At 43.9% G+C, this 27,796-nt stretch overlaps 2 protein-coding genes and 1 long non-coding RNA gene across 13 annotated transcripts in view; 2 read left to right on the top strand and 1 right to left on the bottom strand.

The window, feature by feature from the left end:
* Positions 1–230: 230 nt before the first annotated feature.
* On the bottom strand, positions 231–7,495 carry LOC140581334 (uncharacterized). Its single transcript, XR_011984403.1, has 3 exons — positions 7,371–7,495; positions 4,679–4,863; positions 231–372 (listed from the first exon to the last, which is right to left on the bottom strand). It is a non-coding gene; the product is annotated as an uncharacterized lncRNA (long non-coding RNA).
* Positions 6,977–25,687, top strand: tsc1a (TSC complex subunit 1a). Of its 8 annotated transcripts, XM_072703750.1 has the most exons (24): positions 6,977–7,124; positions 7,779–7,841; positions 9,126–9,155; positions 11,802–12,047; positions 12,168–12,271; positions 12,483–12,635; positions 12,852–12,996; positions 13,213–13,367; positions 13,750–13,823; positions 13,921–14,099; positions 14,199–14,296; positions 15,320–15,482; positions 15,573–15,691; positions 16,213–16,309; positions 16,512–16,619; positions 16,837–17,386; positions 18,323–18,366; positions 18,724–18,890; positions 19,121–19,303; positions 19,476–19,586; positions 19,923–20,045; positions 20,350–20,537; positions 20,968–21,135; positions 22,727–25,687. In XM_072703750.1, exons 4-24 carry the CDS (start codon positions 11,939–11,941, stop codon positions 23,307–23,309), a joined length of 3,621 nt encoding a protein of 1,206 aa, XP_072559851.1. In that variant the 5' UTR covers positions 6,977–7,124; positions 7,779–7,841; positions 9,126–9,155; positions 11,802–11,938; the 3' UTR covers positions 23,310–25,687. The 8 variants fall into 8 exon arrangements, with proteins under 8 accessions (XP_072559851.1, XP_072559865.1, XP_072559854.1 ...); XM_072703764.1 differs by lacking the exon at positions 9,126–9,155 and having other exon boundaries at positions 11,937–12,047; XM_072703753.1 differs by lacking the exon at positions 9,126–9,155 and having other exon boundaries at positions 11,805–12,047.
* A 1,318-nt stretch (positions 25,688–27,005) lies between these two features.
* The window catches only part of ak8 (adenylate kinase 8), a 40,541-nt gene continuing 39,750 nt past the window's right edge, over positions 27,006–27,796 (top strand). For 3 of the 4 annotated variants that reach the window (XM_072703732.1, XM_072703728.1, XM_072703727.1), the window contains exons 1-2: positions 27,006–27,241; positions 27,693–27,777. In XM_072703732.1, coding sequence (XP_072559833.1) covers positions 27,158–27,241; positions 27,693–27,777 — 169 coding nt within the window. In that variant the 5' untranslated portion in view covers positions 27,006–27,157. The remainder of the gene's footprint in view (positions 27,242–27,692; positions 27,778–27,796) is intronic. The other variant, XM_072703740.1, reaches the window with a different exon arrangement.

The following is a 27,796-nucleotide window of genomic DNA, read 5'->3' as shown; positions in this document are numbered from 1 at the left end:
GAAGATGGATGGATGGATTATGCTGGAAACTATTATTTTAATTTCCATAATTGTGAAAACAATAGTTCCTGACTTTTGACTTAAGGGGGCTGCAAAAAATCTTCACAAAATCATTTTTATTTATTAGAATCCAATAATAATCCTGAGCATACAATTGGCTTAAAATTCTATACATGGTTCATAATCACTTTAAGTGATGTATTTGATTATTCTGTTGAAAAGAAGTTACAATGCAGACCGTAAATACTGGACCAATCATGACACTGAAGCACTTCTCAACCAAAGCCTGTGGATTTTCTTCCATCACCCAGCAACTAAGTACCATCCCAGACTGAGATACTGTCCAGCAAATTCATGAATCATATTTTTAGGCTGTGGGGAAAGAAAATCTAGAATAAGAAACTGAAAATATCATGTAAAAAATGGTCCACTCTTATAACTGACTTCAGGGAAGAAAATATGTTTAAATATTAAAAATCTAAAAGCATCAAAACGTTTTATTTCCAGAGGCTATTGTCTGCTTAATAATGTGAGACGGACGTGCTCATGTGAGACCTGGGTGGCCTTTGTCCAAATTTAGTGAAGACAGGGCAACTCCCACCAGCTACAGTCAAAGAAGCCATAGTGAAACACTTCCATTTCTGTGCTATAATTTCAACTCAAAAGTAAAAGTATCTTTAATAATCAGCTTCAGATATATGAGGACTGGTGTCACACACTGAGCTGAAATGTCATTCGTGTTGGTCGTAGTGCAAAACATAAGTAATAAATGGAATACTAAGAATACTAAGACAAATAAACATACCACCGATATGACATTTTAAGACATTAATAACAATACAAAGAGACACAGTTAACCACCTGATTAGCTGGGAAACATTATGCAAATTGGTACAGAAGTTCAGCATAGAACCAGATTTATTTGGTTGCATTTTTTACATATTATCCACAGAGAAAGAAAAGGATAAAATGACCCAAACATTTTCCAGCACAGCGAAAAATGCAACAAACTTCATATGGATAAAAAGGGGGCATATATACTAGAAGGTTTGGTTTCCCTGATCAGGTTCTACAGGGACTAGTTATCAAAGAGCAATTTCCAGTATGGAAAATAAAAATTTAATTTGGGCAGGATGTCTAGAGCTAGGGCACGTGAGAAGGACTGACCAAGTTCACCAGAATATCTTGTCCAGAATGGGACATTGGTGGAATGAAAACATGCAAACAAACCTGACTATGTGTTCCTTACAGCAATCTTTTAGCAGTAAGAGTGTGTCAAGCACCCATTTTTATAAGAATAGCTGCTGCTTTGTACAGGGTCATGGTTTGACCTATGTGAAGCAGGACTGGGCACCAGTCCTTCACTGGCAGATACAGGTTACACAGTACGGTTAGTTTAGAGATGCCCATAAGCAGGTCTTGCGACTATGGCAGGAAACCAGCGTATCAGCAGCCCAGAAGCAACATACAAAAGATGCTTAGAAAGATCATGCAATAAGAAGTTTCAGAATTTTGGACCATCAAGAGCATCAAGGACTGGCATATAACAGATTTTCTATTAAGTAAATTTTGCTGATTATTTTTTCACAATTCAGTTACAATGCAAATGCTAACCAGTTACTCAAGTAACTAGTTACTTGAGGTTACCATTAGTACTGGGGACCCAGGTAAACATGGCATTGGTCTATTTTGGGTACTTCAGAGAAAAAAAAATCTCAGGGTAAATGAATGGTTGCTGACAGGGAGAAATGAAATACCCTAGGAAAAAAGATGATGTTATGCAGATTAATTTAAATGAAGCAGAGCTACACCTTGGGCTGTCTGTAAATCTGACAGCTTAGTCATGCAATGCTAAGCAAATGACTTTGCACTCAGAAGACCTGTATCAACTTCAAAACACCACCAACGAAATGGATAGATTTTCTATAACACCTAAAGCAATCCAGCATCACTGGAAAACTAGACGGCCAAATAAAATAATCCCCTTTTCGTTAACGTTTAATGTTGTTTGTACAGTACACCCTACTCTTATATTCAAATTTCACCTTTTTCTGGATTTTCCTGTTTCCTATGTAAATAACAATCAAAATCACACCCTCATCTGTGTCTAACTAAACAACCCTGAAATGATATGCATACACTCACTGGACACTTTTTTTTAGGTATTCCCAGTGTTATGGAAGGACATTGTGAAGGACAGATGATATACGCCATGGCTCACAAAGAAGGACTTTATTAAACCCAAAAAGGAACACAAGAACACAGTAGCAAACATGGCAAGAACCACTACAGACACACAATAACTGACTGGGGAACAGAATAAGGGCAAGCACTTAAATACACTGAACAAAGGTTTCAACAAGATACAGGTGTGAGTAGTAACAAGCACAAGGAACACAAGCACAGGTAAAGGCAATCAACAGATATAAGATCAAAACACCAAGGAGACTAGAAAACAAGGGTAACTGAACATTCATAAAAACAGGGAACAACAAGGAACCACAACACAAATTCATAGATCAAGAAAATAAAGAAATATAAATGGTCAAATTTACCACCATCGATAGAAGTGAAAGCCTGGATGACACAGTGCTGGCTCAGCCTATCAAGCCATGCAGTGGCCCAGGGAGCAGGAGAACATATTTGAGTGCTAACTACAGGAAACAAGGGGAACACAGAACGGGATGACCAGCGACATCAGCTGGTCAAACAGGGGTTTGACAGACATAATGAAAAGGGGGCAGGACAAGGGCAGATCCTAACACCCAGGCCCTTGTAGAAAGAGTCACATCACAACAATGGACTCGAGAGAGCCTTGCAATAGTGCCCGGAAGTTAGCAGCAAATACTAGCAGAGCAGCAGAGTTGCAGTAGAATAAACCATTTGTGATGCACTTTAAAAGGCTAAGAAATGTTAAAAATCAGATTGTACATTATCAGCACACCAGTATCAAATTAAGATGTGCATTAAAGCATGTTAGTGGATTATCGCCCACTAAATTAGCAGATTCAGGGAATGTTAACAGATAATAGATACTGGAAAAAGACAACAACATGTAATATTAACCATGAACAACATACTAATATTACATAATAAAGGGGCATTGGTGGCTTAATAGTTAGGGAAGCGCACTCGTAATCGGAAGATGGCAGGTTCAAATCCCCGACCAGCAAGACACCACTGAGGTACCCTGAGCAAGGTACCATCCCCAAGCACTGCTCCCTGGGTGCTGAATTAGCTGCCCCCTGCTATGTCACAAAAGTCACATATGGGTTAAATGCAGAGGACACATTTCGTTGTTGTGCACTGTGTGCTGTGGTGTGTCAACAATGACAAATAAAAAATCATATTCTGTTGCCTTGAGGCTATTTCATCCAATGTTCACCTTCACCTTGCACCCCAAATCTCAACTCCCTGTATTTTGCAAGCCATTCCCTCCTTATTTTTAATAAATGAAACATTAAGCTTCCCATGACACGGTCTTTGTGAAAAAGTGTAAATGCAGTGTTTAAATATGGAATACCACAGATTTTTCTTGTTGTAATCTTTAGTTATTCTAAGATTTCGCATGCTGACTTGACCTCTCTGTGTCACTGGGGAAACCGTACATTTGTAGCCCTTTCTCTGAGCGATTGGAGCATCCCCATGCAGCCAGCAAACCATGCTGGAGACTATATGCAAGGACAACATGGAGGAAAGCGCACAGACAAACTGCTTGACACGCCATTCACATTTCTGTGTTTATTAGTGATTAAGTCGTTGAGATTGGAACTACATACACATGTGGGTGTGCTGCATAAATCAATGCATTTATGGACTGTTAATTACTAGAAATTACTGTTCTGTCTCTTTGTATTTAATGCATTCAAATTGCCCGCCAAACACTTTCTGGAGCTATCTAAAGACTACATGAACCATGTGATGATGAAGCATTTATGTGACTCTCTCTATGTGGCTCTGGGTACACTTGTTCAACTGCGTGTTAAAGCAAATATCTAATCAGGTAATCATATGTCAGAAGCACTATGTATAAAATCATTCAGTTACAGGTCAGCTTCAGTTAATGTTCACATCAAACACCAGAATGGGGAAGAAAGGTGATTTAACGTTAACTGTGATTGAATGTGGCATGGTTGTTAGGACCAGAAGAAACTGCTGATCTACTGGGATTTTCACACACAACCATCTGTAGGGTTTACAGAGAATGGGTCAAAAAGGAAAAAAACATCCTGTGAGAGGCAGAAGTCTGAAAAGAATGGCCTGACTGGTTCAAGCTGATAGAAAGGCAATAGTAAATCAACTAACCACTTGTTACAACCAAGCTATGCAGAACAGCATTCCTGAATGCACAAGATGTTGAAACTTCAAGCAGATGGGCTACAGCAGTAGAAGACCACACTGGGTGCCACTCCTGTCAGCTATGAACAGGAAACTGAGGCTACTGAGGCTCACCAAAATTGGACAATGGAAGATTGGAAAAACGTTGACGAGCCAGATGAGTCTCGATTTCTGCTGTGACATTCAGATGATAGGGTCAGAATTTGGCATAAACAGTATGAAAGCCGGGATCCATTCTGCCCAACAGGCTGCTGGTGGTGTAATAGTGTGGGGGATATTTTCTTGGCAGACTTTGGGCCCCTTAGTGCCAATTAAGCATCACTAAAATGTCACAGCCTACCTGAGTATTGTTGTTGACCATGTCCATCCCTTTATGACCACATTGTACCCAGCTTCTAATGGCTACTTCCAGCAGGATAACATGCCAGGTCACAAAGCTCTTATCATCTCAGACTGGTTTCTTGAACATGAGCATGAGTTCACTGCACTCAAATGGCCTCCACAGGTCTTAATCCAACAGAGCACCTATGGAATTTGAAGGAACAGGAGATTCACATCATGAAGGTGCAGCAGATAAATATGCAGCAACTGTGTGATACTATCATGTAAACATGGACCAAAGTCTCTGAGGAGTGTTCCAAGCACCATGTGGAATCTGTGCCACAAAGGCATGAAGAATTAAGGCCGTTCTGAAGGCAAAATGGGTCCAAATTGTACTTAATAAAGTGGCCAGGGAGAGTGTGTGTGTGTGTGTGTGTGTGTGGGGGGGGGGGGGGGGTGCGCGGGGGGGTTAGTGTGTGTATATCAGCATACAGACATTTAATTTAATCTTCATTTTAAAGATATTGATAGATGAAGGTAATATAGCAAACATCATCCACCAGTCACATTTTGTACTTTTTTGCATTTTGTATAATTTAAATACACATAAATGCAAATTTCACATATGGTACTAGTAAGAATATCATTACATTTATCATTCCCTCAAATCTAAACCTAAAATTAGAATCAGGTGCACTAGATCAGGTACAAATAATAAGAAGCTTATTATAGAGGATTTTGGGGGCATTGGTGTTATTTTAGCCTAAGGTGTTAGGATTGGTAGCTGTTTTTACTTGTTTGCTTTTTGCTGGTGTGCTACCACCATCAAAGGAGCTCTCTAAGGCCACCAGAAAGAAGGTTCTAGACCTACCAACGCTAGGTTCTAGATGCATATGACAAGGGATTTAAAAAGAGCTCTGGAAAATTGGAAATAAACCACTCCAACGTCTGGAAGATTATCTACAAGTGAAGATTTCAAACAAGTGCCAACTTGTCCAGGTCAGGCCGCCCAAGCAGGTTCAGCCTGAGAGCAGAATGCAAGATGCTGAAATGTCTTCTAAGAACCACAAAATATCATCGCGGGACCTACAGGTAGCATTGCCACTGTTGATGTCACCACCAGCTTAGAAAGAGATTGCACAAATTAGATCTACATGGCAGACGTGCCAGAAAGAAATCACAAAGAAATGGCTAGAAAGAAAGTAATGGAAAGTTCTGCAAAGGGGAAGTCAAACCCCTCAATCACAGCACAGACTGGTATACAGTTGTAAGAAATGCCTGCTTGAGGTTGTTTCTGCTCATGGGGACAATATTAGCTATTAGTCCAGGGTGTCCATACTTTTTCCTGGAGAAGGAAATGTTATTCTGCCCAACAATTCAGGCTGGTGGTGGTGTAATAGTGTGGGGGATGTTTTCTTGGGTGACTTGAAAGGCGCCTTATAAATAAAATGTATTATTATTATTATTATTTGTTTATTTTCTGGTAAATAAATAAAAGTGCAGAGTCAAATTTTTGTTCAACTACATTACCTTCATCTACTGATTCTATTTAACTGCTTGATATGTCCAGCTACCAAGGTAAAAAGGGAAAAAACCCTTTGTATGGGATATATTTTTTTCCACAACTCCAAAAACAATGCAACTAAAATTTCAAACCTTTGCAGCTGAAAATCAAACCATCTTTTACCTGCTTATCCTAATCAGGATTGCAGCGTCTAGTTTTTAATGAAAATAGATTTTTGTAATCTATATACTACGTAAGTGGCAGTCAGTGTAACTCATTCTTACAGTATATTTAGTCATTTAAAGAAACTGCCGGGTATTCTGACGAGTTGAGCTGCCTATCAAGACGTGCTATTGAGCCTTTCTGCGAATGTGCAGTTCCACCGTTTTGGGATTAGGGTTAGGTTTTAGAGGTTAGGATTATGGTTAATTAGGGTTAGGGTAAGAGTTAGGGTTAGGGCTATCGATTAGCACTACAGTAGCCTAACTCGACAAAGTAGCTCAACTCGACAGAACACCGGTCTCCCTATTATGCGCCCTTCAAATCGGTATAAAAAGGAAATTGTTAAATGACGTCATGTTTAGTACACTTTCCAACAAGTCAGTGACAGCTGTAAACGTAAAGACGTTACGGTGACATTATTTAACACAGTAACGTAACATGAATGAGACAGGTGCAACCCGTCACTATTGTTATTTGGCAGAGTATGAGAATAGGGACGACACGCTCAGGTTTCCCTGCTGACTTTGTCTCGCATGTGATCGGAGGAGTGCCCTTTCTCAGCCAGTCAGCTCTTAGGATTCATAAATCCCATATCTAAGGCTGTAGGTTTCTGGTTACTCCTGCTCTTACTTGGGCTTGCAGCTCGGCTGTGCCATTGTAAAATATGCTATCTGATCTACATTTAGTCTTAGAGAATCTGCTATGAGCCTTTGGAACTAAAGATTCCCTCTTTGGGAAGGTAGGAGGGAATCTATGTTAGTTCGTCACTTTCACCAGTACAGGATGGACTTTGGATTCTGTTGTTGATTATTAAATATAAGCAAAACCGATAACATCTGACTGAATAAGAAAGTGTTGTGTGGGCTTAACGAAATGCGTATTTGAGCAGTTTTTGCAGGGATGTTACTTATTAAATTGTATGTGATTCCACTAAAGTATCAAGCGCGTTATTATAAAAAAAAAAACGACAGTCGAATTAGCTTGCCTCTCGGTGTTCACGGGGATTTAGCCTTGTTTTTGTCCTTGGAAAAAAAAATACATATATATCATTCTTTCACTTCTTTACGACTTCCAACATTATATTTAACTGCTAAAAGTAAAGACTTTTTTCATACTGGTTCTATTTCGGTGAGGCGCCTGCGCGAGGCGTGTGAGTCACGCGAAAGCCACCTCACAATAAAACACATCCTTCCACCTTTCGAAGAAACAGTAAACAGTTTTTTGTGATAGGCACATATGGATAGTTTTTATACTTCAAAACAAACTATAAACAAGCGAGTTAAAAGAAACCACAATTTTCTGCAATTATATTTCTGTTACTTGGCTTCTCGTTGTGTAAGAAGTAATATTGGGGACTTTGGGGATTATTTTGTCTTTGCTGTGGCGGATGAAGATTTCTGAGGGCGGCGATGTGGTCAAGATGGCGGCGCCCTGTGGAGTAGAGCTACTGTAATAGGTAAATAGGTATATTTATTTAATCTGTTCCACACTGTTTAAGCTTATAACCTTACGTCATAGCGTACATTCAAAGTTATTTTGTTAGCAGTGTCCGTTCTCTTTTACTAGAGTTGTCACAGTGGTTTCTTTTAATTTATACCCATCTTTGCCTTGCTGACTATAGCATCGTATTGATAGATACTGGACTTGGCTACGAAACAAGTTAGGTGGCAGTGACTGTAGTTAACAAGCTAAAACGCACGATATTTTTCTTTAAAGGTAAAAACCGTTTAATTTCAGTTATGAGATGTTGTCTATGGCTCGTGCAATGCATAGCGTTGGTAGGTCAGCTGAAATGCTTGTAGTTCACAAAGATGCAAGTTATGTATTTTCTCTATTATTTAACAAAACAAAGCAAAGTTAATTAAATTATTTGAAATCTATTGAATAATGTTAACTATTTACTGCATCACGTGTCGTCGTATCGACTCCTGTTTAGTTGTAGCAATGCGAAGTGGTCAGTTCTAATTTGTCCTTTTAATGTCAACCTGGCTGCAAAATTCGGCTATTCTACTCTCCTTTTCACCCATTTTCAATGTCTAAGCCAGTTTTGATAAACGTGAAAGCGACATGACCAACCATTTTTTTATTGACCCAACAGTTTTAAGTAATTCCTTAGGTACCATACCTAATGTTAATTCTCATTACTTAAAGAGACAGCTAGCTGCGTTAAAGCAAATCGATAATTACCGCGGTGTTTCTTCTGTATGACAGTGTAACTCATTACAGGTAGGAGCCTGTGTAGGTAGGAGCGATTGAAATAATGGTATACCCCGGAAGATGATTACAAACTGAAACACCATCTTTAACCTGATACAATACAGCTGAAGCTACAGAGGCCAAAAAACATCGATCCACTATGCATCTGTGTCTCTGTTGAGTTTTAAACCACTGAACTTCTTTTTGGGTATGTAGGCCTTTGTCTGCACATTGAGTTCTAGTATTTGTATGGACCAAACTTTAAACATTTGAGAACTATACCGAATTTGCATAAATCACCTTCACTCCCAGCTGTAGAGGTCCACAGTATGTACAAGGCTTAAAACAACCTGAAGGTGCGTAATCTCAGAAGAATAACAACATGAATAGCTACGGTGTTCACTTCCGTTCCAAAGGGTTGGAGCTACCAGTCCCCACTGATAAGATTTCTCTGTATTTAAAACTGACATTACAGCAGTTCTTCTGGCAAACCCTGCAAACAACATAAAATAAGTGTTTTCAATATTATGATTTTTATATTCAGAATGGAACATGTGGGCAGTGTGATGGCTCAGTAGGTAGCATTGCTGCATCATTCCATCAAGCTTGAAGGTTTGAGTTTGTGGAGTTTGCAAGTTCATCCTTGTACTGTACTGTGCTGTGTGTATGTGCATGCGTGTCTATGTGCCTTATACCATGTACTGCCTGGGCTAGACCCCAGACTCCCCTGCTTCCTTGTCCAGGGTGAGTGGTAAGAAGGTGAATAGGATGGACTCTAATCTGTGGTCAGGGTCTGAGCATTAACAAAACTAAATTTAGATTTAGGCTAGAACTTTGACTTCCCATTAAATCTTAGCTTTTAAAACATTGATATGTGAGTGTACTTGATGTATGTGGTGCCACATTTATTTGCATATCCAGTTTTTAATATGGCAGCTGCATAAATTTCAGATTACAGTGTTTTTTACTTGTAATTGAGGGTCCTCTACGTTTCCAAGGCTTGTCACTTTGTTTGCTTACCTTCAGATCTTTATTTTTAAAACACATGAATAAATGTATTTTATGTCCTGTTCAAGTACTAGTGTGGCTACATTCAGAGGAGAGCTTTTCAGTAACCCCTTACAACTTGGCTGGTCTTATTCAAAAGCAGTTTTTAATTTTGAGAATTTACTGTGAATGTGGATTCCAAGGGCACTCAATTTTTAGGGAGTCAAGTTATCTGTTTAGTGGGTTTACCTAATTTAACCAGAAAATGAAGCATGTGATTTATGCATATTTGGTGAATAATTTGAACCAAGGTTTAACTTGTCATCACTTCCTCATTTGTGCATGAATAAGTTAAGACAAAGTGGACTGAGAGTTATTAGATTTTAGATGTTTCTTTGGCTGTGTGGCAAGTGTCTTGAAATCCTTTCTTGCCCAGCCACTGTTTAAAGGACCATCAGTATACAAATAATAAATATACAGTTAGTTCAATAGTGCAGTGCAATGAAAAATTATAGAGGTCACATACAGGGCAGGGGTATGTAGTGCTTGATTGGTCCAGGTTTAGCTTGGAGGAAGAAACTGTTAAAACTCTTAAATCTGGCAGTCAGTGATCTAATGTTGTGGGAAATCCTACCAGGGTGAGAACAGCTCATGCCTGGGCTGGTTAGGTTCCCATAATATACTTTTTGCTTTGTTGCTACAGCAGTTTATGGAAGGCGATTTGGTCCCTGGGGTCTTCTTGGTCGACCTCATCACCCTCTGTATGGCCTTCCTGTTCAGAGCTGCTGCTTCATTATACCATGCTGTAATACTTCTGGGGCCAGTACCACAAAGCAGGGTTTCTTGCTTAGCTGGATAACTTGTTGGATTTAAGGTAGTCTGGGGTAAATATAAGTGAACAAAGAAAGTCCATTTAGCCCAGACTACCTTAAATCTGACAACTTATCCGGCTAACCAAGAAATCCTGCTTCCTGAAACAGGCCCCTGGTGAGAACCCTTTCGGTGTTATTGTGATCGAAGGTTGTTTGTGTGGCTTAGCTGATCCACCCCCACTTCCTAAGGTGCTGACGAACTTTTATTGGGGTTTGATCGGAAGTTCTCTTTCCAGCTCGGCCTCTGTCATCCTTTTGTCACCTACTTAATCTGCTGGCGTGGTGGTGCAGTGATTAGCAGTGGAGTGTGGTTTGAGTCTCCGCTGTGACTCCATGCATTTGGAGTTTGCATGTTCTCCCCGTGCCGTTGTGGAGTTTCCACTGGGTTCTCCAGTGTTCCTGCCACAGTCCAAAAACATGCTAAGGTGAATTGGAGCTGCCAAATTGCATGTGTGTCCTGCGATGGGTCGCCACACCTGTCCTGGGTTATAATCTGCTTTGCACCTGTAGCTACTGTGATCAGGGCCCCTGCAGCCCTGCATAGGATCAGTGAGCATAGAAAACGGATGAATGCTGATGTGCCGCTATTGACCCAAACCACAAGATGCTTGTCCTCTCTCTTTGGTTATTATTAAATGGGGAAAATGCTGCCGTGTGATTGCGCTTTTGGGAAGGATAAAAAGTTTTCCGCTTTCCAGGTGAGCACACTTGTTAACATTAAGCCGGTTGGAGGTGTTTGTCTCCCCCTCTGGCAAACAGGAGAATATGTAGCTTAGTGTGTTTTGTAATGTTTGGGTGACAATTTGTAAAAACATCCATTATGCAATTAAATTACTGATAAGATAACCTGAGCATAATGTTTCTTTTTAGAAAATTTAAGAAATCTGTGAAAATACCAGTCCATAAAAATTAGTTTGCTGTTCAGTGGGGACGCTGCCTGCTGCTGTTCTTGTGTTGAACAATACAGTTGAATACAGTGGCATGTATGGCTGAAGCTAATTGGTAGCTGAGGTTGGTAATGCTATATGTGAGCGCTAGGCTAATGCTAGGAGTTTATAATGCATCTTCTCTGGGAGCAACTCTGCTCTGATGTTTCCAACTCTGTTTGCCTACTGCTGCTAAGAATGAAATCCAGATATCAATGTACTGGCATATGTGACCTTTAATCTTTACAATTTGAAAAGCGTGGCTCACTTAACTATGTGCATCACATCCTTTCTGGGCTTTAACTTAGCTGGATTAACTGATCATTAATTAATAAGGCTCGCTTTTGCCTGTTTGGTGCACTGGAGGGGAAGCCTTGCCTTTCTCATGGCTGTATCAGTCTTCATGTTGACTGTGTTCTTAACTTCCTTTCCCAGCAGTGGTGCCTGGCCCAGGGACTGGGACTCGCCCCAGTGGGACAGGAAGCTGCATCACTGGAGCCTCCCCCCACCCCACAATTCACTTGACCACAATTGCTCTTGCATCTACTCAACCCCCCCCCTTTTCGGTAGCCATGTCGCGGGAGCAGTTCAACATCGGGGATGTCCTCCCTCTTCTGGAATCCTCAGACTTGCACGAACTTGATGAGATCAAGAGTTTAATTAACGAGCACCTCAGCACAGGTTGGTCCTCTTCCTCCTTCGCTTTTGGGGTAAATCGGTCGTTAACTTCCATGTTTAACATTAGGCCTCTTTTGTCTTATCCTCTGTGTGTGTGTGTGTGTGTCTGTGTGTGTGAGACAGATCGTGGCTCTGTGCTCCTGAACAGCCTGGTCGATTACTACCTAGAAACGGGTTCCCCTCAGACCCAGCACATCCTGTCCTCTGTGAGGGAACCACACGACAAGGTAATTAACAGTCAGCGGCCTGCCATCCAGTCACCTGCTTCTTAGTTGGGTCGTCGCCTTCGTGAGGAGGGACCAGGACACCACAAATAAGCTTGTAGTGCAGTGCATCCCTCCAGGAGCTTACAGTTGTCACGGTGCTTTGCTGCCACCTCTCCCAGTTATGACCCCAGCTTCCCTGGCCAGTAACCACACCCTCCTTTTCATCTCTCAGCATCTTCTGGAAAAGATAAATGAATGCATGAACAAGCAGGCATGCCGCCTTCACGCACTCACCCTGCTGGGACACATCATCCGCAAGCAGCCTCCCTGGATCCACAAGATTGCGCGCTTCCCTCTTTTCTCCTCGCTCCTGAAATGCCTGAAGGTAAGCAGGTCCTGGGGGTGAGAAGGTCCCAGCAAAGTTGGTGTGAAACCAGGAACAAGGTTTCTACTCACAAGCACGCTGGTCGGCTGGAGACCAGCTTATGGGGGAAGATCTTTTATTTATTTATTGTAGAATCTTGTATTCTGGCATCACTGTCTCGCATTCTCTTGTTGTCATGGCAGTGATTGTGCCTTTCCTTTTCTCTCGGTCGCACAGACGGACTCCAATATCGTAGTGCTTATAACCGGGGTCCTGGTGTTGATCACCCTGCTGCCCATAGTCCCGCAGGTCGGCAAACAGCATCTTTGCGAGTTCTTCGACATCTTCGGCCGCCTGGCAGCCTGGAGTCCGAAAAATCAAGGTCTGCGACTCTGGTTTAACGCTGTCTCCGTGGTTTTGTGTCAAAGTCATATTTAAGTTTGCCAGCCCTTATTCTGGACCGTAGAACCGAAGGCTTGGACATAATCTGTATGAGAGAGGAGGAGATTTCGGGGGATGATGGTGGGATTATAGTGGAAATACGAGATGAGGCGGCACGCTGATGTTTGCTCGCTCTCTGGCCATCTGCTGCATGCAGGTCACGTGACAGACGTTTATCTGATCCACCTGCATGCCAGCGTCTACTCGCTTCTTCACCGGCTCTATGGCATGTTCCCCTGCAACTTCGTCTCCTACCTGCGCTCTCACTACAGTATGAAGGAGAACATGGACACATTCGAGGAGGTGGTCAAGGTGAGCCTGAGGCCCTAGTCTGCACGGTCAAACATGGCAGAATGGTATTTTACATTTTATACATTTAGCAGTTTTCTCCAAAGTGATGTGCAAGAGAGGCAAATAACATTCATGCTATCAAGGAGCAGCTATGCTGAGCTTCCAGTGAATGTGCAGTGTACGCAGCACTGGAATTAGAGCTACACAGCAGCTTCTAACAAAGCAAGAACCTAGTAAGACTATTCAGGGACTAGAAGTGCAACATAAGACCATTCGAGGAACGTAACGCAAAAGCTGGACTCTGTTCAGCAGACACGGTCACGATGGGTTTCCTTCTGTTATGTTTAGTGAAGGTATGGATGATGATTCTGTCTCCGTTGTTGTGCTTTCATTTACATCGTAGCCCATGCTGGAACACGTGCGGATACACCCGGAATTAGTGACTGGAACCAAGGACCATGAGCTCGACCCCACAAGGTGAGCAACACGCTGATCCTGACCGTCAACAGAGTGCTCTGCTGCTAGGCGAGTCTCATTTTCTCAGAACCGCATCGCTCCTCGTGCGCCTTGGCAGGTGGAAGCGGTTCGAGGTCCATGACATCGTCATCGAGTGCGCCAAGGTGTCCCTGGACCCTAAGGAGGCTTCTTGTGAGGAGGGCTACGTGAACATTCCAGAGCGCAGTCACCCTCCCTTGAAGCTTCGTTACCTGGACTGCACCACCAGCCCCTACTCTGACCTCCACACCAGCTTCGGTCAGGCCTCACCCACAATCCTCGGCACCTGACAGCTCTGTGTCTTTAACTCTCTCTGTAGTAACTGCCTTTTCCTTCCTTATTTTCTCTCTTCCTCAGGAAGCTCTTCCTCAACTTCTTTTTCTGCCCTACGCCAACCCCTCCCACTACCCCTGACCTTACCGTTCCATCAAAGCCCCCAGAGCTCCCGTCGGCAGGTAAGAGCCCCCTCCCCACTATACAGGGGTGGAAATGACCAAACCGTACTATAGGCCCTTCCTGCAGGGCGTGATGATGTGGTGGCAGATCTGCTTACGACCTGAATGATCACCATTGGGCTGTGAAGTTCAGCTTGATATAGCCATACCAGCAATCTAAAAGGACTGTGGTGTTTATAATTTTAATATTTTATCATTTAAATCTTATTTTTATTTAGATTTACTTTGTCGTATCTGTCATGAAGACAGATGTTATAGGTAAAAGTGTGTAATGTAAATCCCTGTAAATTTTCAATGTCGGTCAAGACTGAAGGTAGCATTCAGAAGTAGCATTAATTCTTGAGGAGTGTGATAGCTTGGTATTCTGCCATGTGAATGAAATTGACACTTCTCTTGTTTACTCTGACACTTCTCATCTTCTCTCTTCATTTTTAGTTCCTTCTCAAGTGTCTGTTATATGTAGTGGGAGATTTAGTGCTAATCTTCCTGCCCCCACCGCCAAACCCAATCACATATTCAAGTGTTGTTTCCCCACTTGGCTAACAGACCCTGGAAATGACATTGGCGCACCGACACACTCATGCAGCTCGTTGAGCTCCATTTTCCCACACTAGCGATATTTTTAAAACCCTGCCAGTATCTCTTCTGTTCTGAAAGCAGTCACAAGTGTTTTTTTGTTCTTTTTCTTTATTTTCTGTAAAGATTTGTTGGCTAGGTGCTAATATTAACCAACCTTAAGTGAGACTTGTGATCCGCATGATTTTCTTTTGAGTTGTGCTACTGAGTGAGGTGTGTTTAACAGAGGGAGGCTACCTCTCTCCCTGCCTGTATGAGAACACTGGATTGTTTATGCAAAAACACAAAGGATGAAATGAGGGAGTGCAATGCAAACACTTATTACCGCATGACCGCCGTCTTGCGTCATGTGACTAGCTGCCATTCAGCTTTGGATTCCTGAGGCTCTGTGTCGCTCTCGTCTCTGATCGATTTTGTCTGCGTGTGTGATCGCCACATTTGGAGCAGAATGGTGATGTCGGCACCTCTGGAGGGAAGGACCTCATCTGGAGCCCCTCCTCCGTGTGCGGCATGACCACGCCCCCATCATCCCGCGGCATTTCTCCTACGAACGTCACTGACCTGTCCCAGAGTGCCTCCTACCTTCAGGGCCGTGTGCACGGCATGCTGGGTGAGCCCTTTTGTAGCCGGTCTGATGGGCTTCTGACTTTTAATGCATGGATGTTTGCATGTCCGGGTTCCTCACGAGTCCCTTTGACAGCAGGTGGCAAACGCACCCCTTGCTCCAGTACCCCGGGTACCTCCTCTTCAACGCCAACGCTCTCTGATGAGTTTATACACATTTCTCTGGCACCCAGTGTAGCGGAGCCACCAAACAAGGTACAGTGCAGATTCACACTGCATGCCAACAGGTGGGGGGGTGTTGGAGAAGAGTATTAAGGGCCTCGCAAAGTAGAACTTTGCTGGAGATTTAACAGAATTAGTAAGTGTTCTGGAAGTGTGTGTCTTAACACATGTTGTTGGTGAGGGTATTGTATTGTACTACCCGAATAACTGTGGTCCAGTTTTATGTAATTCTTTTTGACTTGGACTTGTTGCAAGTTGCTCTCCATGCTCCTGAGGAAGGGTTGTGTTCTGGTAACTGAAGTTACCCACAAAACTACTCCATGACAGAGAGAGGTGGAAAGGTCAGGTCCAAGAAGTACAAATCCAGACCAAGGTTTTGTTTCAACCAACCAAGAGTCACTCAGGCACAGATTACTCAGGTGGCTGGTTGAAACAAAATCTTGGTCTAGATTTCTACTTCCTGGACCTGAACTTTCCACCTCTGTCTGTCATGGATTAGCTTTGTATCTCCCCCAACACTGCCTGAGAGGTCTAAAGCCCATGTTCATCTGCAGGATGGGCGAGCCTTGGAGCACCCCAGACCCAGCCTGGTGAGACAAGAGCCTGTCAAAGAGACGGAGAAAAGCAGGCCTGAGATGGCGCCACCCAGAGGTCAGCTGCTGAACACCCTTCGCTTCGCCTCTTCAGCCCTTTCAGCAAATTCCAAATGGAAATAGTTCATGCAGTGAATACTTATGTAGGAACTGTTTTAATTTGTCCGGCTTGTTTTCTGGAATATGCAGCAGAGTTTATGGCTGGAGAATATTCCAGATTGTCTGGAATATTGTAGACCGTTTGCTGTGCTTGTTGACAGATGGCTCCACAGAGAGCATGAAGACGATGACCCTGCCGGAGCTGTCCTTGTTCATCAAGAAGCAGGAGCTGGAGCTGCGAGAGCGCACGGAGAAGGAGCGAGAAGAGGGTGAGCGACCCCTAGTGGCAGGGAGGGGGACGGCAGTGTGAGCCATCAGTCTGCATTAGCACCTCTGCCAGGTGTGGGTAGCGTCAGTGTGTGCTTCCCTGCTTAGCATGGCTGCGGAATGCTTAGCGAACAGCTTCTATAAACAGGTGTCCCTGCCCTGCTAGTTGCCCCCTCCCCCCATCTGCTCCTGTCATCACGCTGCCCCCGCACCCTACAGACGCCATCACGGAGGAACTGCAGAAGATAACAGCAGAGCAGTGCGAGCCGCCCGTCCTCCGGGGCGTCGACTCCCCTTTCTACCGCACTACAGAAATGCTGACTGGCATCAGGGAGAAGCCGCAGGTTCCGGTGCTGCCCGGCCTCCCCGCCGAGCTCCGGCACGCCGCCTCCACCCCAGACCGGCCCGATGGGCCCCCCCAGCCCTCTGAGCGTCACGTGCCTTGGTCCTTCACCCCCATCGACCGCTCCCTTCCTGGCCACACCCCCCACAGCCCATTGGTCCCTGATGAGGAGGCGGTGGGCCTGTTGTCCCCCAGTCCATGCCGGGGGGGTGCCGTCCCGGCCTACGAGAGCCTGTTTGACCTGGCTCTTCCCAGGGCCGCCCTTGTGTATGTGGCCAAGAGGACATCGGAGGCCCAGAGGGTAGCTGGAGGGGAGGTGGAGCCGGAGGAGAAAGAGGGGGAGGGTGTGGCAGCCACGTCGCCCCTGGAGGTCCTGGACCGGCTCATCCAGCAGGGCAGCGACGCCCATGACAAGGTGCTCAGGAGGTGAGCTGGGGGGGCTGGAGAGGAAGGCAACTGTGGGGGTGTGCCCTGCCTGTATGTGTCTGCCTGTGTGGGTATGTGACTGAGTGAGTCTCTCTGTCTGTCTCTCTCTCTCTCTCTCTCTATCTGTCTGTCTCTGTCTGTCTGTCTGTCTCTCTCCCCATATCTGTCTCTCTCTCTCTGTCTGTCTCTCTGTCTCTCTCTCTCCCCATATCTGTCTCTCTCTCTGTCTCTCTCTCTCTCTGTCTGTCTCTCTCTCTCTCCCCATATCTGTCTGTCTGTGTGTCTGTCTCTCTCTCTGTCTCTCTCTCTCTCTCTCTGTCTGTCTGTCTCTCTCCCCATATCTGTCTGTCTGTGTGACTGTCTCTCTCCCTGTCTGTCTGTCTGTGCAGAGAGGTACGGACAAATACAGAGTGAGAGACAGCTCTATCTCTTGCTCTATCTGTCTCTGTGGTGTCTCCACCTGTGTGCATCTCTGTGCCTTTGTCTGTGTCTGTCTGAGTCTCTCTGTGGCTCTATCTGTCTCTGTGTGTATCTGTGTGGCCGGGAAAGCACTCCCTGGACGTGCTCTGGGCGAATCACTTGGAGTTTAAAAGCAGTTGCAGATACTGTCCTCTTTGCCCCATGGTGTTGAGAACGAGCCTGCAATCCCAACAGTGGCTTTTCTGTTCAGTTCTCCACGTACAATCCTGCTTTGGCTGTTTCTCTGTCCCCGAAAAACAGGGCACTTGCATCACTCCTTTTAACGATAAAATTGAATGAGATGGGGTTGTGCAAAGAGGTGTCTTTGTGCTGTCCCCTTTGTTGAGGAATGAGAAGGACTGAACCATCAGAGAGCCGGTGTGTGTGTTGGCCTGCTCTGCCTGTCTTACAGTTGCATAGTTGGCTGCATACCACAGGCCCCTCCCTTAAACACTCTTTCATGGTTACTTCTTCCAGACTACCTTTGCCAAGCAAGTCAGCTGACTGGACGCACTTTGGAGGTAAACAACAGAGTATTAAAGTGGAAGGTATTGTGAAAATCAGCGAAAAATTATGGGAATGTTTTGTTTACACTGCTGCAGCTTCGAATGCACACCCAAACCCAAACTCTTATGTGGATTTATACCCGTTCGGGTTTTTTATTTTTAATCAGCGTATTTACATAGACTTTTAGCTTCTAGTGTTAAATCAGCTCCACCACTCTAGTGTTAATCAGTGCTCAGCGCAAACGTCACATAAATAGGCATCTCCACATCCGGCTTGCCGGTTCTGTGAAGGCAGTCCCTGCTGGGAGAGCCTGGGTCAGTATGCAGCATGTCAGCTGGTTTCCGCTGCTCTTTCCTCGTGATCCGGGCCAGGCTCCGCCCCCCTGGACGAGCTGCACACGCTGCGCAGTCAGCTGATCCTGCTGCACAGCCAGCTGCTGTACGAGCGCTACAAGCGGGAGCAGCACGCCGTCCGCAACCGGCGCCTCCTGCGGCGGATCATCAACGCCACGGCGCTGGAGGAGCAAAATATCGCCATGGTAACGTTTGGTCTTGGCGGCCTGCTGCTGCCTGTGCTTTTAGCCCACAGAATATAAAAACACTCCTGAGCAAAAAAAAGGACTTTGGATGTGGGAGTCTCGTAGGTTGTAAGTTGGGGTCTTTTTTCCCCTCTTGGCAATGATCAGGCGCTTCAGTTGTTTTTGTAGCACTCTGTACCAAGCTGCTCATCCCCCTCCCTGTCCGCCCCCCCCCCCCCCCCCCCCCGTAGAAGGACCAGCTGAAGCTGCAGGACGTGGAGATCCAGTCGCTGCAGGCGAGCCTGCAGGTGGAGCAGCAGCGCTACCAGCAGCTGTGGGAGGACCGGGAGTCGGTGGTGACGCGGCTGTACAGTCAGGTCCGGCAGCTGCAGCAGAGCCGCGACGAGCACTACGGCAGGCACCAGGAGCTGCAGGTACGCTGCCGTCGCCATGGTTACGCAGCATGCCGTGCGACGGCCTTACTGCAAAGGGGTGCCTGCAAGTAGCATTAGATAAGTGTAAAGACCTAAATACAGAGGTGTCATGACAGCTGCCACATCCCTGACCGGTGAAGTGCAGGCCTTCTGTCTGATGTGATGTCACCAGACCAAGCTGCAGGAGTGTCAGAGGAGGACAGGTGAGCTGGAGGCCGAGCTGCAGAGGGCCAATAATCGGGTGTGCAACACGGGGCACCAGCTGAGCCAGCTGTCCGTCAAGGTGAGGCCTCCTGCGAGCCACGGTGATGTCATTCGTGGGTCTCCTTCGCCATCACTCTCTGACCAGGACAGTATGCTAGAGCTTTACAGATGTAAGAAACATGGTGTGACTGTCTTCTGGTAAAAATGATACATGTACACATTTCTGGATATTCTACACTTCTTTTACCTAAAAACATACATAATAATTCCAAGATGGTTGATTTTGAAGGAACCTACTATATTATCTGGGTTGATTGGGGGGGATGGGGGTTGATTGAGCACCTGCCTGCTGAATGATTATTAATTTATTAAATTTGGTAAATGTCGGCTTCAACTCTCTCCCTCTGTGTTTTAGCTGACAAACAGCGAGGCCCTGCGGCAACAGATGGGCTTCCTGAATAAACAGCTGCTACTCTTGGGGGAAGTCAACAAGTTTTGTGTGAAGGAGTTGCAGCACTTGGGCCCTGACACAAGAAAGGTACAGAACTGGGTGGGGGCATGGGGGGGAGGGGGGGTTTTCGGTGGGCACCTTATCTCCAAGGATTAGTGTAGGTCCCCATCTTTAGAGCGCAGGAGCTTAATTGGCTTACAAGCTTCACTAGGATGGGTGTGGGCTGGGGTTGTCTTGGCTAATTAAAGCTTGTTGGATACTTGTTTAGTAGCAGGAGATGGCTTGATGGCTATGGCCTTTTATTTTGGCGGCAGACTTCAGTGCCCCTCGAGTATCTGACTGCGTCGCCGTTGCCTCGCACGCGCTTCACGGTTGTGCCTGCTTGTCACAGGAGGCAGAGATGCTGCGCGCGTCAACAAGGAAGGAGATCGACAAGCTGCAGCAGAGCATGCTGCAGCAGAGCCAGCGGCTGGAGGCCGCGCAGCAGCGCATCGGGGATCTGGAGGTGCAGCTGACCAAGAAGGAGCACCTCATTGTAGAGCAGAAGCTGTTCCTGGAGGATGTCAAGAGCCAGGCCAAGTACAGCTTTTACCTTTTGACATCTGGGGAAGGGTTAGGAGGGTGCTAAACTCTACGGCTGTCTTTGTTGCCCCTCTGACGGTCTGTAATTCATTTCAGCTCATTTTTATACAGTGTCTTTCACAACGCAGTTGCCCCAAGGAATTTGTATGTATTAGTACATAGATACTTAATGGTTCTTGATATAAGAACAACAGAAGAAGGAAACATGCCAGAACATGATCAAGGAGCAGAACCAAAACCACCGTATGGAAGAGAAAAATCTCTAGGTGTCCAAGGTCAACTGGCTACCCATCCTCCCATGCAAATGTTATATAATGCAAGAAAATGCTCATGCTTTTATAAATATAAGGTGTATACTGTGGTCAGCATCCATGTTTGGGCCAGTTCTCCATGTTCTAATGACCGGGTGTCTACGCCTGTCTTCTAGAGGGCAGCTGCAGGCCTCGGAAAATAGGTACCAGGCCCAAAAGCAAGTCTCCCAGCTCCTACAGACAGAGCTCCTCCAGCTCTACGGACGACTGGAGACGAAAAGCCCTTCTGCTGGCAGCCTACCAGCAGAGGGCGGTGCTGAGCCTCTGGCAGCCACAGAATTCAGGTGAGAGCAATTCTGGGCAATATAACCTCAGATTAATATCACAATTGATTGAAAATTTTACCTTGATTACAATTGATGATACAATTTTTTTTATCTGTCTTTTCACCCTCATATTTAATTGATAAGGTTTATAGTGCAAATACACTCAAATATTGAAGCTGGGATATTTTTCCTAATGAAAGACTATATCTCCAAGCTTTTAAAATAATTGGATGAAATACACACAGATGAACCGTTTATGGTTATTCATTAATTGTTTTGAGCAACTGAAATCAAAGCGCATATCGCTTGAGATGAAAACGTCTTGTGAAAAAGGTCACATCGTAGCATTTTGCATTTCTTGCAAACAAACTATTTCTAGTGATCACATCTGTCTGGGTGAAATTGATCACTATAAGTGGATAATCATTATGACAGATTTCTTTTTCTTTGTCTCAGGCAGATTGCCATCTAGTTGACATTTGTATATTCATTACATGAATATAAGGCAATGAAAAGGACAGTGTCACTATTTACTGAATTTTATTTACGTTCAAAATACAGTACAGCTGTTTTAAATGCTTTTCAAATTACAGCACTGCACAAATTACTGAACTGTGTATAATTCAAATATGCTGCAGTACAGTACTGTACATAAAACATGGCTTTTTGTCTTTTCACTGCTGCATCTCCCTGGCTCGTTTGTGGCAGTTTATCATAATCTTTGAGTATATTTGTCATTGAAAGAAAATGGCTTTTTTCTGGGCATGCACCATTAGCCACCGCTAGCTAGCCAGAAGCAGGTTTACTGCAAGGCAAAGTAGTCAAGTGGAAAAAGACATCATTTTAATTTTTGCCATATGTTATGTAGAAGACCCAAAATGAACACTGTAAGCAGACTACTTGATTAGGATAAACTAATTAAACCATATTTATATAGATCAAAAAGCTTGGGTCAGAATCATTCCTGTACAAACAGTTTATCACTATAACCGTGATCATTATAAGCAGTTTCCACTGTGTTTTAAATATTGCTAATGTTGAAACCAATTGGTGGTATTACCTTTGGTAGCTCAAACTGTTTTTTCCATTCTGTTGTATTGACTTTTGACCTGTTTTTGTTTGTTGTCCACTTCACTAAAGCCACAATGTGTTCAAACGACGGACGCGGCATTTTTCTTTGGTACAAGCTGCTGGAGTTGCTCTGTCAGCTCTGTGTTTGAGTTCTCCTCCATGGTTACTACCATGTCACAGACTGGATGCGGCAGAGTCATGTGACAACACACGTGGTAGTATGTTTTTAAGGGGACAGTACATGTGCACACACTGGGGAAAGTATTAACAGAATTTAAATTAAAAAATTTTAAAAAAAAAACAAGTAACCGGCCAAGATTGTCGATTAGAGGTTCTGAATGTCAGCTTTATTTTTCGATTAGTTGCCCAGCTCTCGGTGAGAGACCGTCCCTTCACAGAGCTCCACACACCTGGCTATATGAAATTGGCTCTCTTCAGCCATTTTTGCATTGATGTAATAACAGGGATGACCTTCACTGAGCTGGCAGCGTAGCGAAGTGTCTGTATTTACGGTCATTTTTTCTGTGTGCCCAAACAGTGATGGCATCCCAGTACCAACGGGTCAGGTGAAGGCAGGCACAAGGGCTGGGGCGTGTGGTCCCTTTGAGCCTCCAACAGACAATGGTTGCACTTTATCTCCTGGGAAGCCACAGTCCGGCATGGCAGCGAGTCTAAACGGCAGCCTGGAGCCGCGGGCCCAGGCCCCGGGGCCTTCCCCGTCCCACCTGCCGTTCCTCACGCCTCTCCCCGGCAACACCCCGCTGACCGTGGGCTCCTACCCCAGTGCCAAGAGCTTCCTGGGGATGCGGGCCAGAGAGCTGTTCCGCAACAAGAGCGAGAGCCAGTGTGACGGGGACCTACCGCCTCCAGCCTGCATCCCCCAGGGTTCAAAGACTGAGAAGAGCGTGGAGCTCGTGGGGAACCCTGCCCCTTGCCCCGCAGTCATCTCTGCCCTTCAGGGTACCGTGGCCACACAGGTTCTCGCACAGGCTGCTCCCATAAAGGGGACCCAAGCAGACGGAGAACAGAAGGCCAGCATCCAGGATGTACCCAGGCTCGGCGGGACGTGGCAGAGGCAGCAGCAGCTACGAATCATGGACTACAACGAAACACATCACTAGCGCGGCTGGAGAAACGAGATGGGGGTGGTTAACTGAACTGTGCGTGAGTGAGAGAGTGAATGGGGGGGGGGGGGGTATGTAAGGAACTCCAGTACCTTTCCCATTCCTGAAGTGGACAGCAGAATACTGGCTGAGTCTAGGCCCTGAGAAAGCAAAAAGGTTGAAAAGGCAAAAAAAGCGGATACAAAAAAACCTACCCGTCCCCCTTCACATCCCACATCCCTGCTTGAGCATTGAGCCACGGTGCTACTTTAGAGCAGAGAAGCGCATTATTCCCCAGAAACGGGTGTCTGAAGCGGGGTGCTTTACCATTTATCTCACATTAACAATGGATAGATTAAGTATTCCACATTTTCATGAAAAGCTTGAATTAGGGCACACGAAATGGGACAAAAGCGGTGAAATCGAAATTCGAAGTAAGATTTTCTTTTTTTATTCAAGACGACTGTTTGCAGCAAAAGTGGTCAAGAAAATGAGAAACAAGCTGGTGTTGCTTCTCTTAGGAGTCAGGATCACACGTGTGGTTGCGTGATTTGTGTCCAAGTTACGATAAATCAAAGCTCTGAACTCAGAGGTGCTCTTTTATGATAAGTAAACAATTTAAAAACCTATTTATTTTTGCACTATTGTCATCTCGTTGCAACATTTTTCCTAATGCTTTATGACAGGGCTTTTCTGCAGGGATTACAAGAACAAGTCACAAGTGCAATGTCTTTCATAAACACTTTGCAGTAAACAGTAGAGACGGAACGTTTTAAAAAATTAATTCAATGGAAGGTGGGCTGGGGGGCTTTCTCTCTGAACATTAGGAACCATGTTTAATATCAAAATAAGAGCCCTTTGAGTTGTTTAAGTCAGCTGGTCATGCTCCTAAAAGCTCGTGCCTCTTATTTTGTCATATATATGAAGGCCAGATTGTCATCAGTTTTTTTTTTTTTTCCTCCCTGAATTTATTGGCTTTGTAGGGGCTCATATTAATGACGAGAGGCACGTAAGTTGCAGAAAACAGATTTTGCAGTTACTGATAAAGTAAATGAAATTAAGTCCCATCTGGAATTCCAGGCTAATGATTAACAATAGGCATCTAGTTTTCACCAGTAAGGTCAGAGTGCCAGTCTGTGATTAAATCTTAAAAACAGTTCAGATTGCATTGCTGGCAGCTTTATCTGGGAATATCTATAAACAGTCATTGCACTAAACTCTTGCAGTATATTTTTCTGTTGATGATGAACCAGTTTACCAGATCATTTATAATGACTGATAAATATTGTGAGCCCCACATGTTGAAACAATCAGGCTTATTATTGTGTGTCAGACTGCTCCAGCTGCCCACCACGTTCCCCATGCCTCTCCAGTTCTATATACACGTGTGCGGAACTGGGAGGGATCTTTTGGAATCTTTGTCCCTCCCCCCCAAACAAATAATAGACTGTTGTCTCACAACATATCAGTTTGGAGTAAGGGCCCAAAATTCAGGATATCTTTTCTTTCTTTGGATAGCATTTCTTCTTTGGTCTTATTGAAAGCTGCAGGATGTGTAATTGGGAAGGTTTTAGCTGAATGCCATACCGCTGGAAACCGGTGTTTCTACTTGATTCTGAGGCTCCACCACTGTTAGTCTGACTGATGATGATCCTGATTCAGTATTTCAAGGATGTTTTTTCTTCATTCTTTGTAAGAAAACTTAAATGTTCCTATAGGCGCTGGCTGGTTACCAGGATGAAAAGATTCTCCCCTATCATTTGTGGTTTTTGTCCATAATGGCACAGCTCAACTTCAACAATTCAAAACCCACCACTTAAAAATATGTCTATGAACCTTGTGGAGAAAGCACCCCTTTACACCTTACATGCCTGAATCTTGAACTGCCATGTATTAAATATCCAGTCATCTTCTGATTTTAGCCCACAATGAAGCGTCACTCTCCGCTTATCTGGAAGGTGAGTATGATGCCAAAATGTATTAATACTGACCAAAATCTATGCCCTCTTCAACCGAACTTTTTTCCAACAAATATGTAGTGGTCATCGACAGAGTATTTTTTTTCTTCAACAAAATGTAATGTTAAAAGGTATTTGTGTTTAAAATGACAGTATTCCATAATTGCTAGGTTCAGAACTCAGATTTTCATTCTTAATCCTGTTGTCCACTGAAAGTTTGCTGTTGCTCTGTCTGCTTTGCTACTATATGCATGTACAACAATCCACTTTCAATGCCAATACAACTATGATGAACCCAGGGGGCTGTGGTTTGGTACAATCTGTCAAAAACTGAACTGGGGATGAAATGGAAATTCCATTGTAAGAGAAACTTCTGAAAATTCTCAAAAGCAGTTGCTTGTGTTTAACTGTGAACAATTAAAAATAATTTTAAAATAGTGTTTGGTGTTTTGACTTCAGATTTCCTACAATATATTTTTCATTAATTTATTTTGCTGCATCTATTTCACTGCATCCCACGTAGAATATTCCCTGTCTTGTGGCCTGTGGTTTCTGGGATACGCTTCAGGCTCATTGAAACCCCAAACTGGATGAACAGTTATAAGAATATGTGGATCAATTTTTCCAGGACTCATCTACTTCAGGGTCTCAGCAAGAGAATCCCAAGAAACAAAGAGCCGGAGGTGGGATACACTCTGGCCTGAATACCAGTCCGTCACATCCACAAATAAAGGGATACCTAGAGACGACAAGTTCAGGAAACCCACACAAGCACAGGTAGAACATGTAACCTTCCACATCAGAGTGGGAAACCAAATTAAAAATGCAACCCTATAAATGTTATCCCCCCCCAGACATAGATCTTAATATATAATTGGTCTGACATTCCTCTTTCTTTACTAAATTCTGTGTTTTTCCAGGTAAGATCACTATGGGAAGAATACAGACTGCCTTGGTAGCCTGTGATCAAGAGCACAAATAATCTAAATCAATGATGTGATTTCCATGTTTGAGTTTATGCTCAACTTTTTTTATGTCCATTATTGTGCTATGCTATTTACTAGGTATTTGTGTCAAAAGCAACAAGTGAGCAAATGTGGAGGTGGAGCCAACCAATGTCCCTGGAGGATTTGGAATTAATAGCCTCATTCAAATGCCCAGCAGTAATGTAATTAAACTACTGGCCTTAGGGTTCGAGCCCACTACAAACACATTACGTATTAATGTTTGTTACATGTTTTATCCTCAAATGGTGAATCTATAAAATTTGAACATGTCATGCTGTTATGATCCCTACTGCTTTCATATTACTGTTAAAAATTACCATCATACTTCTGCAGCTGTGTAGAATATGCAGGAAAAGAAAGAAAATAAATAAATGCATTTTCATTTCAGTATCTTGAACAGAAGTGAATGGTGCATGTAAACCAGTGACAACTATCATCCGATCTTGTAATGTAACCCCCCAAAACCCACTATTTACGGAATTCGTACCATTGCTAGGCAACGTAACTCGTCCAATTTCCTGCGACTTTGGCTGAGGAAAATGCGTTGGTGTATGTAATGGCCAGATTTAAAAAACATATTTTTTTGTTGATAGATTTATTAACTTAGCCTTCCAAACATCGGATATTAAACTGTCTATTAATTTATATGTATTTAGTTAGCTGATATAAAATCGTATGTAGGCTGTGGTTTGTCCGACTCTATGGCGCACAATAATGACGAAATCCTTAACGATGGTCTGTGTTCCTAACGACGGCGACGCAACGACTGAACCTTAGCCGAGAAACAGAATACAGGCAGTTTAATCTTGCTGATTAATTGCAAGATTATTGCTAACTTTTGACATCGTGTAAAATATTTATTATTTTCTCTCGTAATATAGTAGTTAACTATTTAACTGAAATGGATCCGACAGCAAACACTTTGAGGATTCCTCCCGAAATGCTACTATATGCCGAAAAGCACGAGATATTTGATTTAATGCAGGTAAGGGCCAAAATCATGTAGATGTCAAACAGATATACGTTCTCTGGAAAATTACTGAATTAAAATATTAGCCTGACAAATAGTTCCATTGTTGGGGTGGAGGGATGTTATTTGATTATTGAAAAATTAGAAAATTAAAAAAATATATTTTAAAAAATTGTCAAACACAAGCAAAATATGTTGGTTATTTTAAAATGCCTAACGTAACTTAACATCCCAAAACAACTTAGGAAAACCTGCATGCTTACTATCCCGTACAGAAACATGCAGTTAGGGAAGATGGCACTTCTGAATGGATCATGCTTATGCTGTGTGTGTGTGTGTGTGTGTGTGTGTGTGTGTGTGTGTGTGTGTGTGTGTGTTTGTGTGTGTGTGTGCGCGCGCGCGCGTGCGTGCGTGCGTGCGTGCAGATTAATATAATGATAAGTCTAATTATTGAATTACTGTTTAGTCTATGCTGAGAAATCTAATAGTGGACAAACCAGAAGATCCCATTCAGTACCTGATTACTTTGCTGAAGAGAGACAGTATTGGAGGTGAGTTAAAATCCACATC

The sequence above is a fragment of the Paramormyrops kingsleyae genome, chromosome 2 (genome assembly GCF_048594095.1).
Source record: "Paramormyrops kingsleyae isolate MSU_618 chromosome 2, PKINGS_0.4, whole genome shotgun sequence".
NCBI lineage: Eukaryota > Metazoa > Chordata > Actinopteri > Osteoglossiformes > Mormyridae > Paramormyrops > Paramormyrops kingsleyae.
This window is presented reverse-complemented; position numbering and strand designations above follow the sequence as displayed.

Bases quoted from the DNA above. Each gene is read 5' to 3' on its own strand.
- tsc1a (XM_072703764.1), top strand. From the start codon at position 11,939: ATGTCGCGGGAGCAGTTCAACATCGGGGATGTCCTCCCTCTTCTGGAA. The intron at 13,368-13,749 runs GTGAGCCTGAGG...TTTACATCGTAG, and splicing joins CATTCGAGGAGGTGGTCAAG to CCCATGCTGGAACACGTGCG. The intron at 15,483-15,572 runs GTGAGCCCTTTT...TCCCTTTGACAG, and splicing joins CCGTGTGCACGGCATGCTGG to CAGGTGGCAAACGCACCCCT.